This window comes from Ornithorhynchus anatinus, chromosome 3, assembly GCF_004115215.2.
Source record: "Ornithorhynchus anatinus isolate Pmale09 chromosome 3, mOrnAna1.pri.v4, whole genome shotgun sequence".
NCBI lineage: Eukaryota > Metazoa > Chordata > Mammalia > Monotremata > Ornithorhynchidae > Ornithorhynchus > Ornithorhynchus anatinus.
In genome coordinates this window covers 92,733,919-92,750,407 of record NC_041730.1, presented here as the reverse complement: position 1 = coordinate 92,750,407, position 16,489 = coordinate 92,733,919, and the positions used below count along the sequence as shown (strand labels likewise).

General features: G+C 45.5%; 1 protein-coding gene across 1 annotated transcript in view; it reads left to right on the top strand.

Moving 5' to 3' along the window:
* EGFLAM (EGF like, fibronectin type III and laminin G domains) overlaps nt 1-16,489 on the top strand; it is a 135,590-nt gene that overhangs the window by 26,970 nt on the left and 92,131 nt on the right. Inside the window, exons 2-3 of the mRNA XM_029061258.1 lie at nt 12,263-12,372; nt 13,422-13,505. Coding sequence (XP_028917091.1) covers nt 12,263-12,372; nt 13,422-13,505 — 194 coding nt within the window. The remainder of the gene's footprint in view (nt 1-12,262; nt 12,373-13,421; nt 13,506-16,489) is intronic.

Below are 16,489 nucleotides of genomic sequence, written 5' to 3'. Positions count from 1 at the left end.
ACAAGGTAACGGGGTTGGACAGAGTCCCTGTCCCACACAGGGCTCACAGTCAATCCCCCATTTTTTAGACGCAGTAACTGCGGCACAGAAAAGCGAAATGACTTGCCCGAGATCACCCAGCAGACAAGTGGTGGAGCTGAGATTAGAGCCCAGGTCTTCTTAATTCCCAAGCCCATGCCCTATCCACAAGTCCATGCTGATTTTCTTGAAGTGTTCTAACTGTTCTAAGCAGTGTTTTGGGTGCCGAGATAGATACAAGATATTCATGTTGGACCCTATCCCTGTCCCATGTAGGGTTCACAGTCGAAGTAGGAGGGAGTCGAGGTATTACATCCTCATGTTACAGTTGAGAAAACTGAGACACAGAGAAAAGCCCGAGGTCACACAGCAAGCAACTGGCAGAGCCAGAATTAAAGCCCCGGTCCTCCGACTCTCAGGGCCCTTGCTCTTTCCACTAGGCTACCTCCTTTGAACCCCACATCTACTCCTGGATGGGACAGAGGACCCGGGGCTCTCTGCTGTGATTTCCTGCAGGCCCCCGAGCTTGAGGAACGGTCTTGCAAGGCAGAAGGCCGAATAGCTCTGACTCGTTGATGGCGCCGATGCATTTCTAAAGAAGGAGGCTGCCGAGAGGGCAATGATGGGAAGCGAAAAGGAGCTCAGAGGTCATCTGGTGACTAAGACAGAGTCCCCCTCCCCGTCACCCTGACTCTCTCCCTCTGCTCTACCCACCTCCCCGCCCCACAGCACAAATGTCATAAAAAAGCAAAATGGTAGAAGGAACTATGTTTTCATTCTCATCTGGGGCCTCCTTAATATGCTTTGGAGGAAATGAAAACCTTATAAATGTGGTCCTGTCAGCTGCCTTCTCCCTCTCTGCTTCTCGTTCCATCCCACGCCCCCTGTTTCCACTTCCGTTGCCTCGGAGTATAGGGCTATTTAACCACTTGCTCCAGTTCACTTTTAAGATTTCACTTGGAGGATATACCCAGTTGTTATAATGATGAAAAAAAGCCTCGTGTTTGTAGGTTAAAAAAAAAACATATGAATTATTTTATTTGGTCCTCTCTGCCCCTGTGAGGAAGAGAGAGGCCGGTATGATTATCCCCATTTTATAGATGAGGAAACTGAGGTTTTAGCTTGCTCCAAGTCATAGTCCTATAGTCGGTTGAGGAGAGAGGTGGGACTAGAACCTGGATCTCTTGATTTATAATCCCATGCTGCTTCTACTAGACCACACTGCCTTGTTTTTTCCCCAGGAATAGAAATGAACGGAGGAAATTTTGTCCCATTCAAATGAGTCTTGGAGAATTTAAGTGGATTGAATAATAATAAGGGTATATATTAAGAACTTACTATGTGCCAAGCACTGTTCCAAGTGCTGGGGAAGATACAAGATAAACAGTTTATCCCACTTGGGGATCACAGTTTTAATCCCCATTTTACAAATGAAGTAACTGAGGCACAGAGAAGTTAAGTGGCTTGCCCAAGGTGTCACAGTGGACGAGTGGCGGAGCCGGGATTAGAACCCACATCCTCTGACTCTAAGCCCGCGTTCTTTCCACTATGCCAGGCTGCTTCTCAACGTAATGTAGTAGAATGTAATTAGTTCCCAACAAAGCTGGCTTGGCGAGAGACCCCATAAAACCATGCTTGTTTAGCACCCAAGACCTTTGATAATAATAATAATGTTGGTATTTGTTAAGCGCTTACTAGGGGCCGAGCACTGTTCTAAGCGCTGGGGGAGATACAGGGTGATCATGTTGTCCCACGTGGGGCTCACACACTTTTAATCCCCATTTTGCAGATGAGGGAACTGAGGCACAGAGAAGTTAAGTGACTTGCCCACGGTCACACAGCTGACAAGTGGCAGAGCAGGGAGTCGAACTCATGACCTCTGACTCCGAAGCCCAGGCTCTTTCCACTGCACCTTTTGCTTCGCCGATCAAAAAAGCAAACGGTAAGAAAGTGGCTGAAGCTTATGTCCAGGTCGGAATCCATAGTTAGAAAACGATGATGTGGATAGATTGAACTTCAAACTCTCCATATCCAACCCCTCCTCTCTCCTTCACCTTCCAGCACTTAGAACGGGACTTGACACGTAGCACTTACCAAATGACGTAATTATTATATTCATTCGCTAGTATTTTTTGAGTGCTTACTACATGCAGAGCACTGTGCTAAGCACTTGAAATGCAATAAATCTATTCCAAGAGAAATGTTTGTGCAGTTAGAGTGTCAACCCCCCCCCCCCCCCATTTCTCGTGGAGAGAGCACAGACCTGGGAGTCAGGAGGACCTGGGTTCTAGTCCTGGCTCTGCTGATTGCTTGATAAGTCATCTTGGAAAAGTCACTTTACTTTGCTGTACCTCAGTTTCCTCAACTGTAAAATGGGGTTACCTGTTCTCTTTCCTACTTAGACTGTCAGCCCCGTGTGGGACAGGACTGACTGACTTAACGTACCTACCCCAGTGCTTAGAGCAGAGTTTTACACATAGCAATAGCTATACCATAAAAAAGTGAAACGGTGGAAGGAACTATGTTTCTCGCTCATCCGGGCCATCCTTGAAATGCTCCCGAGGAAAGGAAAACCTTATAAATGTATCCAGTCAGTTGGGGATACTCTAGAGGGGAACATTGTTTCTGACTGCAAATGATGAAGATGATTTGATGTCCCTGAGAAAAAGGATAGATAGCCCAACTAAACCAGATGGTATTTTTAGTCACCTTCCTGCCTAATCCTGGAAAAAAGAAATAGCCTGACACAGGGAATCCTTCAAATCCTTTATGTTGAGGGGGCAAAAAAGTGATTCACTTTGATCTGCTTCAAATTAGTTGGCTTTTAATTTCACAGGCAGTCCCTTTGTTCTTGAATTGTGTAGAGTTTGTTTGAAGAATGGCTTTGTCCCTTCTGCTTAAATCCAAAAATGAAAACAAGACATCAAAATGAAACAAGCTGCATTTTGTAAACTAGATTAAAGAGTATGTCCAAGAAAGTCTCGAATGGAAATTTCTCAGGGGAGCACAGAAAATCTATAGATATATTTTTTTTATCCCAGACACTCTTAGTAGAGTAGAGATTCAGACCAGATGTTCATGTGTTGGTAAGAACATCATGAAGGTAGAAACAAATGAGTTCACATCTACAGCCTCTATTGCCTTCTTGTCAACATAAAATTGTGCCTGGTCCCTCTGTCATAGAAATGAAATTGGGTTGCCATGATTTGCTCTTCAAACCCCTGTCGATTGCTACCTAGTCACTTGTGCTCCTCCAGATGATTGCAAATTGATTGTCCTGGAATCTGTTCAGATTTAGCCAACCTGCCTATAATTATCAAAGCCATTTTTTCCCCTCCTTTTTGAATAAGAACCACTCTTGCCTTGCTTAATAGGTGGTATTTGCAGAGACTATCTAATCAGAGGTAAGGCTTTATATAAAATAGTTTAAGGTCTGTGGGCGGTCAGCTCTCTGGAGGAAGGGAACGTGTCAACCAACTCTGTTATATTGTACTCTCCTGGAGTACTTAGAACAGTGCTCTGTACATAGTAAGTGATCAGTAAATAGGATTGATTAATTAATGACTTTCTCCTTATGGATCTGCTCTTCATCTGTTACGCCCCAGCTCACACTCTTCACTCCTCCCAGACTTCTTAATCTTACCTGTGTGTCACTATGAGCTAGGGCGACTGACCGTTCATCCAGTTCTATACCAGACAGTCTGGTGGTTAGATACTTGGCCCCCCTCTTCAGTATTGATACTTATTGGATGCCTTCGCCTTCGGTGTTTTTAATTTGAAACCCCAGCCTGCCTTCCCCTAAATTCCAAGGGTTGCATCCCGTAGATCAGAAGTACCACCCATGTTTACTGGAACCCGAGAGGGTCATGTAATGATCCTGTCCGTGGCAGGGGAGAGGGTGAGAGGGGGATTCAGAGCATCTCCCGCCCCACCGCTGGCAGCACAATTTAGATTCTGTGAATTTCTGGGAAAAAAAACCCCACCTCTTTGCATGTCCTTATGACATCATTATGTAATGTTAAAAAGCTTATGTAACTTAAGCTAATCAATCAATCGATAGTATTGAGTTTGTCAGCAGACAGTCAAGGAGACAGTTTAGGCTGCTGTGTAGCAGGATAAGAGTGAAGGCATCAGTTGATTTTGAATTAGCAAAGGGGCATATGATATTCTTGAGCACTATCAGTGGCTTGACTCCCTTGTATCTGATCCACTGCTCACACTCTTCCCTTTACAAGTCCCCTCAATCAGAGGTGGGAAGTGGTCAGCTGTGTCGAAGATGGCAGAGAGGCCAACAAGGATTAAGGCAGAATGGAGCCCACAGGACTTGACATAAGGTCAAGGTCTAATGTAATCAATCCACCAAAGGTATTTGAGTTCTTACCGCGTGCAGAGCACCGTACTAAATTCTTGGGCGAATGTAATGCACCAGAGTCGGTGGGTGTGTTGCCTGCCCACAACGAGCTTACAGGTGTGAGCCCGTCATTGGGCAGGGGCCGTCTTTAGCTGTTGCCGAATTGTATATTCCAAGTGCTTAGTTCAGTGCCGTGCACATAGTGAGCGCTCAGTAAATGATATTGAATAAAACGATTTGGCCTAATAGAGTATGGACCTGAAAGTCAGACAATTTGTGTTTTAATCCTGGCTCTGTCACTAGCTTGCTGGATGGGAAAGTCATTTAACGTCTCTGTATCCGTTTCCTCATTTGTAAAAAGAAGAGTCAGTATCTGTTCTCTCTCTTACTTGGACTGTCATCTCCATGTGAGACAGGCCAGGGCTGAGCTGATCATTTGTATCTAGTCCAGCATTTAGTACAGCGCTTAACAAACACCAAAGTTATTAATCATCATTGTTATTATTAACAGCATCTCAGAGTGAGCAACTAACTTTTTTGGTATTTGTTTAGCCCTTATGTGCTAGTCACTGAACTAAGCGGTGGGGTAGATATAAACTAATCAGTTACCTGATCTGTAAAATGGGGATTAAGGCTGTGAGCCGCGTGTGGGACAGGGACCGGGTCCGACCCGCTTACCTTGTATCTATCCCAGTGTTTATGACAGCGTTTGGCACATAGTAATTGCTTAACGAATACTTCAGTTATTATCCATGTCCCACGTGGGATCATATTGACTTGCCCGAGGTCACACAGCAGACCAGCGGCAGAGCCGGGATTAGAACCCAGATCCTCTGACTCCCAGGCCCTAGGTCTGCCCACTAGGCCATGCTGCTTCCCACGGTTTCCCTTGAAATTGAAGGCCCCTGGAGTTATCAATCAAATGGCAGTCCTGGCACGCTGTCGAATGTACACCTCACACAGGAATGGAGCGGGAGGGAAGTTTTAAGGGCTTAGTTTGCAAGCACAATTTTCCTAAATTACATGCTTCTAATCCCAAATAATAATCATCGTGGTATTTGTTAAGTGCTTACTATGTGCCAGGCACTGTACTAAGTAGTAGGTGGAAATATGCAAATCGGGTTGGACACGGTCTCTGTCCCACATCGGGCTCACGGTCTTAATCCCCACTTTACAGATGAGGTAACTGAGGCGCAGAGAAGTGACGTTAACTTGCCCAAGGTCGCATAGCAGACAAGAGGCAGAGTCGGGATGAGAACCGAGGTCCTCCTGACTCCCAGGCCTGTGCTCTATCCACTGGGCTAATCCCAAACAATGTAGAGGAACTGTTCCCACTTGGGGTTTAGATTTGACAACCGTCTGCTTAAAACAGAGTTGATCTAGGCTATCTGAGAAACAATTACCCCAAGTTGCTAAACAAGTGGTGGTTTAGGGTTTTTTAAACTGTACACTCCTTGAGGGCAGGGAATAAGGGACCCTGGAGAGGAACTCCATGGCTCTGGAGTGATGGTAGTGGGCCAAGGGTCACCCCAGAGAAAAAGTTCATTCAATCGTATTTATTGAGCGCTTAATGTGTGCATAGCACTGTACTAAGCAGTTGAGAGAGTACAACGGAAGAATAAGCAGACTCATTCCCAGCCCACAAACGCCAATCAGGGGATGTGCGATGTTGTTACATTCCATTGCATGGGACCCAGCAAATGTCATGACATCTTACAGACCGGGAAGGGCTGGCAAATCTTTCCCTGCCTTCCAGGGGCCAGCAGTTTGATCCTGGCCCCGGGTACCCACCAGGCCTGGAGCGTTTGGCCAGAGTAGACAGTTGAATGGCACATGGAAAGATGAACTTGCTGCTGCTAACAGAGGGTTGAAACCAACCTCAGGAGCGTGAGAGAGAAATTATTTGGAAACCAGAATGACCTAAGACAGTGGAGGGGAATGCCGAAAGGAAGAATACAGGCACAAGACTTCCTTGGCAAATGATAGAGGAAGAGGCAAACCTGGAAAGGAAACTGGGGAAGAGAGGAGGGAGGAAACGCAAGAATGTACTCCAGGATAATGTCGATGGAAAACTTTGGAAAGGATGCAGAATTCTGGACGGGATAGCTTTCATCCCCTAGGAACTGGGAAACAGCTTAACCTTTGATGTGAGGACTCAAATGCCATCTAGTGGCTCTGGAAATGATGCTGGAGCCTGCCCCGAACGGAACTCTGGCTTGAGAAATTCCCATGACCTGTTTGTTGTGTGATCATTAGAGTTGTCTCTGCAGCTCATTCAGTCCAAAGCACTGTGTTTGCTAATGACATTTGACGTTAAGGCATTATAGCTGTTCAAAGGAAAAACAGCACTAGATGCTACAGATCTGAAACATAACATGACCAGAGATAGGCTGCGACGCTTTTTAGGGCCCCAGAACAGGGGCCCTACTACAGGGCGCTCTAATGAGAACTGTGGTATTCGTTAAGTACTTACTGTATGCCTAGTGCTGTGCTAAGCACTGGGGTAGATATAAGATGATCAGGTTAGGTACCGTCACTGTCCCACAAGGACCTCAAAGTCTAAGGCGAGAGGGAGAACAGGCCTTGAAGCCCCGTCTTACAGATGAGGAAACTGAGGCACAGAGAAGTGAAGTGACTTGCCCAAGGTCACACAGGAGATAAGTGGTAAAGCTGGGATTAGGACCCAAATCCTCTGACTCATAGGCCCATGCTCTGTACGGTCGGGCACGATGCTTCTCGATAGAGAGCTTAGCCTAGTGGATAAAGCATGGGCCTGAGAGTCAGAAGGACCTGGGGTCTGATCCCAGATCTGCCACTTGTCTGTTGTGTGACTTTGGGCAAGTCACTTCCCTTCTCTGTGCCTCAGTTACCTCATCTGTAAAATGGGGATTAAGACTGCGAGCCCGTTGTGGGATGGTGACTCTGTGCAACCCAATTTGCTTGCATCCTCCCCAGTGTTTAGTACTTTCATTCATTCAGTAGTATTTATTGAGCGCTTACTATGGGCAGAGCACTGTACTGAGGGCTCGGAGTGTACAGATCGGTAACGGTTACGGTCCCTGCCCTTTGACGGGCTTACAGTCTCCTGGAACACAGTAAGCACTTAACAAACAAACTTTACTACAATTATTCTTATTATCAGATCTTCTTGAGGTACTGTATTATGTGCTTGAAAGAGTTTGACGCAAATGGAAGAAGAGGAGCCCTTAAGTACCTTAAAATGCCATAGTCTCCTCAGTGTTAGGTTAGGGCTGCGGATGTCTTTTGGAAAGTACGGCCAAGTCCTGAGGCTCCCACATGAGTGGAGAAGATTTTCCCCAAGCTGATAGCGGTCGGTAATATCTATTGCATTCTGTTCTCCATCATACACCACACCTTGCTGATGGACAGAGTCCTCAAAGTGCTAGTGATTCAGACCTCAGCTGGGAAGATTTCATCAGAGAGAGGGCCCTGGGCAGGGGCTGCTATCAGTCAGTTTGGGTTCTGTAAATGTGTGCCTATTGATTGGGAAGCATCATATTAAACACTTGGGAGACCACAACAGAAGCATAACAACTGTTACTTGTCCTCAAAGAGCGCTCAATCTAAATGGGACAGACACAAATTTAAGTAACTGCAGAGCGTGAGAGGAGTTCTTGTCTTATGCTGTGGAGTCATCTTCTACCCACAGTGACTTCATGGACGTCTCTTTCCCAGAATGGCCCAACTCCATCTGCAGTCGTTCTGGTAGAGTTGGTTTGGTTAAAAATCTGGAAGTGGTTTACCATTGCCTTCTTCCACGCGGTAAACTTGAGTCTCCGCCCTTGATTCTCTCCAATGCTGCTGCTGCCCAGCCCCTGTGGGTTTTGACTCATAGCAGATTGCCTTCCACTCGCTAGCCCCTGCCCAAGCTAAGACTGGATTGGGTATACCTCCGCTTGACTGTCTTTCCCCTAGTCGACACTGATGGAGTACTGGAAACTCTCCAGATGCAGTCCTGAGGGCATGGTAAAAAAATAATTCAACTGTATCAGGGCAAAATAGCAGAAGTGAGCTGTAACATAATGGTATTTGTTAAGCGCAACAAACGGGACAACAGCCAAGCACTGTTCTAAACATTGAGGTAGATACAAGGTAATCAGGTTGTCCCACATGGGGCTTGTAGTCTTCATCCTCATTTTACAGATGTGGTAACTGAGGCACAGAGAAGTTCACTGGCTTGCCCAAGGTCACACGGCAGACGTGGCAGAGCCGGGACTAGAATCCCCATCGCCTGCCATCCTAGCCCGTGCTCTTGCCACTAAGCCACGACACACACACGCACACAGATGAAAATGCAAATAATATATATATAAATATATACACACACATGTGTGTGTGTGTGTAATTGCTGAGGATGGGCATAAATAGAAAAGTGCTACTAAGAGTAGCTGTTGGTTTGAGGGTTGTGGTGTGAATTTTTGATTGACAGCTTCCTGAATGAAGTGGAATTTCGGGAGGGCTTTGAAGGAGGGGAGGGCAGGGGTCTGACGGATTGAGAGTGGTGGGAAGGGACTCGTAGGCCAGTGAACAGTGTGAACGATAGGCTTTAGGCAGTGGAAGTTGGCCAAAAGAGCTCCACTAGAAGAAGCCAGATGAAAAAGCACCACAGCCCATCCGTGTCCTTTCAGGCTCTTTGAAATTCACCGGATGCAGAAAAGAACATCATCTGTCTCAAAAGTCAAAAGTTTTAACTGCTGTCTTGTATCCATTACTTTTCTGGAAAAAAAACCTGTGTTGGGGCGATGCTTCATTACTCATTCATTGCTCCTTGAGCAATAATCGCTGGAATGAGCTTCTAGAAGATGAAAAGATGTAATGTTTTTTCTACTCAGGACTTCCTGATGATTTCGAGTTGTCCTGAGTTTTCTTTCCTCTCACCCAGTGAGTAATTCAGTTCATTTTGTGAAAATCTAATAACTAGGCAGCTAGCGGATGTATTTCTGCCACGTTGATAGTTCTTTCTTTCCGTGTTTTTGAGATATTTTTATGAATTGAAACTTAAAGTGTATTGCGTGAGAGATTTAACGATTTCAGAAAGCTGAGTTGAAGTATTTGATTTTTAAAAAGTATATATATTGCAGGAGATTGACTTGATTATTCAGAATCTTCCACTATAAAAACCAAATGCTTAGGAAATCCAGGAGCAACAGGACCTGAGAAGAATCTCCAAAGAAAAAAGGGTTCGGCAGGTAATATCTCCCCGTAGAGCACAAAGCAATTGGACTCATTTGCCGAAATGCAGTTTCCACCTTATGGAAGGAGAATTTCATGCTTATAACACCTACTTTTCGGGGAGCGGTTTTGTGAGGTTTATGATTTGCACTTATTCTTTGGCCTGTGCTCAGCAGTGGTGGCTCAGTGTCAAACATCCGTTCGTATTTAGCTCTAGAAATCGTGTACATTGGCTAGCTACCCCTGGCAGGGGTGAGTCTCTTCTAGGTTGGCCACGTGAATAGTAATAAGCTTAAAGATGATTTCATTTGGGTCTTAGTAAGCGTAGCTTCCACTGCAGGATCTCTTTCAGCTAGACTGTAGATGAAGAGGTCAAGGAAGAATTAAGTATTTTTTTTAACCTGCCATAAACATAAACATGCTCCTGAGAAGCAGCGTGGCTCAGTGGAAAGAGCCCGGGCTTGGGAGCCAGAGGTCATGGGTTTGAATCCCAGCTCCGCCACTTGTCAGCTGTGTGACTGTGGGCAAGTCACTTCACTTCTCTGTGCCTCAGTTACCTCATCTGTAAAAATGGGGATGGAGACTGCGAGCCTCACGTGGGACAACCTGATGACCCTGTATCAACCCCAGCGCTTAGAACACTCCTCTGTACTTAGTAAGCGCTTAACAAATACCAGCATTATTATTATCATTATTATTTTTTATGATTTGCAGCTGAAGCAAAGTGTTCACTTCTGTGCCCTATTATGTGGACTGAATTGGGTGTGGTTTACAGTGGTTTGCATGCAGTTAGCATTCAATAAATACAGTTGATCGATTCAGATTTCACAACTTCTGCCCGTGGGCCCCAGTGACTTTCAAGAGTTTGCCTGGCATGCTTGGGGAGAGAGGTTAGGAGAAGAGGAGAGAGAGACAGAGAGAGAGAGAGAATCTCCCTGACGATCTCTGCCTTCACGCAAGATGGAGGGTGTGGAAGGGACAGAAAAGTCGCTCTTCCTCTGAAATCTTCCGAGACAGGGGAGAAGCTCACTTGTTTACCCAGACGTCCTGTTAAGGAGCTTTCTCAACCTCTGTGGGTAAGCCAGGCTAGTGTTTAACAACCCTCATTACTGGTAAATCCTTTTAGCAAGCTTAAATTCCTTCTGGCGCAGCTCTGGAGAAGCTTGAACGCAAGGTTTGAAGCCATCTAACTGCATGTCCCCAAATCACCCAAGAAATCATTTTCACCAAGCATTTTTGGGTAGAATTAGAGGACTTTTTTCTGACAACAGGAAAGCAACTTGGCCTAGTGGAAAAAACCTGGGAGTCAGAGGACCTGAGTTTTAATCCTAGCTCTGCCACTTGTGACCTTAGACAACTCACTTCACTTTTCTGGTACTCATCTATAAAATGAGGGTTCAGTGCCTGTCTTCCCCCCGCCCCCACACCCCGGATTGAAAGTTCCCTGAGGGCAGGGTCTGTGGTTCAGGCCTTTTGTCTGGTCAGTGCTCATTAGTGTTGTTGGCTCAATGTAAAATGTCCATTCCATTTACACTGAAGTATGAAACAGTGACATTTTCTGCCCACAAGGAGTTTACCCTCTTATTGAGGAGAGAGACAAGAAATACCTTCAGGTAGATTAATTATGATAAATGATAGAATGGTACAGTTGACTCAACACGTATGCCAATGTGCTGACGACGGGTATGAATAAGAACGTAAGTGCTGGAGGTGGCTGATGGGTTTATGTGAGTTGGAGTGTGGGGAATCACCCGGGGAAGGCTAATGTCCGGGGCAACTTATACTCTGCAGGGGTGGTCTCTGACTCCTGATTGCCGAGGAGGACAGGGAGCACTGACCCCCGGTCTCTAAAGCAATGGTCAAGGCATCGCGTGGTTGTTTTAGGATGGAGCAGGGCATAGAATCGGGTGCTGATGCGGGGCGGGAGGGCAACCGTTTAGTATTTCTGAGGAGTAGGGAGGTATGTGCAGAATGACGTTTTAGAAAAATGATCAGGGCGACAGAATGAAGTATGGCCTGGAGAGAGTGGAGGCATGGAGGTCAGCAAGGAGACTGATGCAGTAGTCAAGGTGGGGTATAGTCAGTCAATCTACTGTGTGCAGAGCACTGTTCTAATGCTTGGGAGAGTACAATATAACAGTATAGCAGACACATTCCCTGCCCACAGTGAGCTTACAGTCTAGAGGGAACTTACAGATAGCAAGTTCCCGGACCACTGTGGTGGCCTTTTGGTGTATTGCATGTTCCTAAGCACTTAGAAAAGGGCTCTGCACATAGTAAGTACTCAATAAATACCACTGATCGATTGATTGGAGAAGAGGTAGGTCCTGAAAATGTCCTGGAGGACAGACCGAGAGGATTTGGCAAGGGGCTGAATATGAGAGTTGAAAGTGAGGGAGGAGTTGAGGACGAAGCTGGGTATGTTCCCTAAACACCTGATACAAGGCTCCGTATGTAACATGCCTGGTACCCTCCTCTGATGACAGGAGTCGCTCAATATATACTGACGTTATTGATGGAAACGAATTTTGAGTGTTCTTAACGAAGCTTTGACCTAATCCTGCTGAAGTTTGCGTGACCAACCAGATCTTCACTCTGGTTTCTGGTGCGTAGCAGCTGGTCTGGGAAAGAAGGCCTTCCTATCACTACCTTATCCACTATTTCCAGCTCCTAACTCCATGTCGTTTTGTTTTAATGTAGACAGACCAAGTCCTCCTCTGGATGTTCTGCTGGAGGCCTTAAACTGTACAGCTTTCCAAGTTCAATGGCGAATGCCCAGGCATCAGGCGAAGGTCATCACTGGGTACACGGTAAGTACTGGATTTTGAGTATGCACTCCCGCTTCTACCCCACCTTACTTCTCTTCTGACAATCCCAGTTTAGGCCCTTTCTCACTTAAGGAGGTCATTTGAGGGTAATGGCTTATTCAGCGTGGCTCAGTGGAAAGAGCCCGGCCTTGGGGGTCAGAAGTCATGGGTTCGAATCCCACCTCTGGCACTTGTCAGCTGTGTGACTGTAGGCAACTTCACTTAACTTCTCTGGGCCTCAGTTACCTCATCTGTAAAATGGGGATTAAGACTGTGAGCCTCATGTGGGACAACCTGATTACCCTGTATACCCCAGCCCTTAGAACAGTGCTCTGCACATAGTAAGCGCTTAACAAATACCAACATTATCATTATTATTATTGCCTCTTCAAAACCCTACTTACAGCTCACCTCCTCCAAGAGGCCTTCCCAGACTTTGCTCCCCTTCTCCCTCTACTCCCTTTACCGCCCCCCTTCACCTCTCCGCAGCTAAACCCTCTTTTCCCCGCATCTCCCTCTGCTCCTCCCCCTCTCCCTTCCCATCCCCTCGGCGCCGTACTCGTCTGGTCAACTGTATATGTTTTCATTACCCTATTTATTTTGTTAATGAAATGTACATCGCCTCGATTCTATTTATTTGCTATTGTTTTAATGAGATATTCATCCCCTCGATTCTGTTTATCGCCATCGTTCTCGTCTGTCCGTCTCCCCCGATTAGACCGTGAGCCCGTCAAAGGGCAGAGACTGTATCTGTTACCGATTTGTCCATTCCAAGCGCTTAGTACAGTGCTCTGCACGTAGTAAGCGCTCAATAAATACTATTGAATGAATGAATGAATGATTATTCTGAAAAATGCATAATGTCCCAGAACCTTGTACTTGCTATTATTTGTTAATGTGGTCTTTTGAATGTTACATTGACTGAGGTGGCAAACTAGTCTCTGTTGTTTGTGAACTGGAGAAGTTAATTTCTAGAACCAAGGGGTGTCTGTGTTTTGGGTTAGGAAAGCGTATGTTTTGAAATTGACCTTGGTGACCTTTGTCTCCTCAAGGTGTTTTACTCGGAGGTTGGGGGGGACAAACTCCTAAATCATCTGTCACTCGATGTGCCCATCAGCCAAGCCACGCTCAAGATGGTGAGTATCAGATTTTGTCACATTATTCTCCTGGCCCGTTAGAGTATGTATGCTGTGAAAGCTTAATATGTCGGGAGCTTGGAAATGGAGAACTGTGAATTGGCTTTAATAACCTGAATGTCCCTGATCCTTACGGGGGAGGGGAGTGTGTGTGTGTGTGTGTGTGTGAGAGAGAGAGACACACATGCACCTAAATCTCCAAGCTGCCATCATCATCATTATCAGTATTTAATGAGTGCCTATAGTGTCCAGAATGATGCTTTGGACACCTGTCAATCAATCACTGGAATTTATTGAGCACCTACTGTATGCACAGCACTGTACTAAGCACTTGGGAGAGTACAAAAGTGACCAGTGGGGGAAACCAACACTTGAATACTATATGCAGAGTGTGGCAATGGGTACACTTGGGAATATACGCTAGAAGCACTTAGTACAGTGCCCTGCACATAGTAAGCGCTCAATAAATACGATTGAAGGAATGAAAGTATATTCTATTGAGAATTGAGAAGCATCATCCCGCCTCCACCACTCGTTTGCTGTGTGACTATTTAACTTCTCTGTGCCTCAGTTACCTTACCTGTAAAATGGGGAAAAAGTGTGAGCCCCACGTGGGACCAGCTGATTACCCTCCATCTACCCCAGTGCTTAGAACAGTGCTTAGCACAACAAATACCAACATTATTATTATCATGGTCTAGTGGAAAGAGCACAGGCCTGGGAGTCGGGACCTGGCTTCTATTTCGACTCTACCGCTCGCCTGCTGGGTGACCGTGGGAAAGTCACAACTTCTTTGTGCCTCAATTTTCAAATCTGTAAAATCAATCAATCATGGCATGAGCTGTGTCCACCCTGATGATCTTGTACCGAGCTTAGTACGGTGCTTGGCACATAGTAAGCACTTAACAAATACCATAAAAAAGGTACAAGACTTTGTCCTTGCTCTGAAGGAGCTCATAGATGAATGAGGAAGGTGGTCAGGCACAAATAGCAAATGTACATAATAGTAGCAGAGGTCAGAGCACAGAGTCTGACAAAGAAAACTGGCAAACGGAAATCCTTCCAAGAACGGGGCCCCAATAGTGGGGAGAATGATACATTTGGCTGCATTTTTTAAGGTTAATCTTCTCCCTTTTTTCTTTGTCTCTGTCCCCCCTTTCTCCTCCCCTCATGTCTGTTTTCCATTCTTTCTACACCCTCTTTTTCTTTCTGACAATTGGGTAAATTTTTCATTTTGCTCTTAGCGGGTTTTCCAGCTCTCCCATCTTTCTCCCTCTAAGAAAAGGCCTGGAAGTCAGAAGGTCATGGGTTAATAATAATAATGATGTTGGTATTTGTTAAGTGCTTCCTACGTGCATTGCACTGTTCTAAGCGCTGGGGTAGATACAGGGTAATCAGTTTGTCCCACGTGAGACTCACAGTTGATCCCCATTTTACAGATGAGGGAACTGAGGCACAGAGAAGTGAAGTGACTTACCCACAGTCACACAGCTGACAGGTGGCAGAGCTGAGATTCGAACCCATGACCTCTGACTCCCAAGCCCGGGCTCTTTCCACTGAGCCACGCTGCTTCTCGAGTTCTAATCCTGACTCCACTACCTGTCTGCTGTGTGACCTTGGGAAGTCATTTCTCATCTCTGGGTCTCAGTTACCTCATCTGTAAAATGGGGATTGAGACTGTGAGCTCCATGTGGGACAGGGACTGGGTCTAACCTGATTTGCCTGGATCCACTCACCACTTAGTACGACGTTTAGCACACAGTAAGTACTTCACAAGTACCACAGTTACTATCATTATTATTAACACTAACCCATCCTCTAAATCCAGGCCAAGTAATCGTGTTAATCTCTAGAATGACTGCACACCTCATCGTGCTGACTGGCCATGCTTCTGATGCACTTTTCTTTCCCTTTCTCTTTGTGCCTAAATTAAGGGTTAAAGAACTGGGGTTAGAGCCTGTGCTAGGGTTCGGATCAATCAATCAGTGGTATTTATTGAGCACTTACTAGGTGCGGACCACTTGTATCATGCGCTTGGGAGAATACGGTACAACTGAGGTAACAGCAGGTCGCAGGCATTTTCCCTCCCCACAGTGAGCTTGCAGTCTAGAGATGAGGTAATGTTCAGGATAAGGTTTACAACTGGAAGTGAGAGTAAATTAAGGTGTTTCAATTAGGATTAGGTTTGGATTTATAATGAGAGAAGTGTCAATGCCCTTTTTTTTAAGGCAATCAGCCAGTGTTATTTACTGAGTGCTTATTATGGAAGAATACCGTTATAAGTGCTTGGGAGAGTAGAGTACAACAAAATTACTTGTTGTAATGTTCCCAATCCAATATCTTTTAGCCAAGTAGAAAAAAGGAACTAGCTGTAAGCTCCCTTTAGACGGGGAATGTATCTGTTATATCGTACTCTCCCAAGTGCTTAGTACAGAGCTCTGTACACGATGAGCTCTCAATAAATATGATTGATTAATTTTTACTGTACCTCATTTTCAAGTCCACCTCCAACCCATGACTGATATCCCTTCCCCTGCCTGGGGGGCTCCTTCCCCGTATAAATCCATCAGACCACAGCTCTCTCATCTTCAAAGCTCACCTCCCCAAGAAGTCTTCTTCAACAAATTTCCACATTTCCCGTCCCACCCCACCCACCTTGGTCACGTTATTCCAATAGCTACCCTGAGTCACTTGTGTACCTACTGATTTATGTTCTTGTCTTATATTTTAATTTTTCCATATTCTTGTTAGAGCTAGGCTTATTCATTCATTCAGTAGTATTTATTGAGCACTTACTATGTGCAGAGCACTGTACTAAGCGCTTGGAATGTACAATTTGGCAACAGATAGAGACAAACCCTGCCCATTGACAGGCTTACAGTCTAATCGGGGGAAACAGACAAAAACAATAGCGATAAATAGAATCAAGGGGATGTACACCTCATTAACAAAATAAAAAGGGTAGTAAAAAAATATATACACAT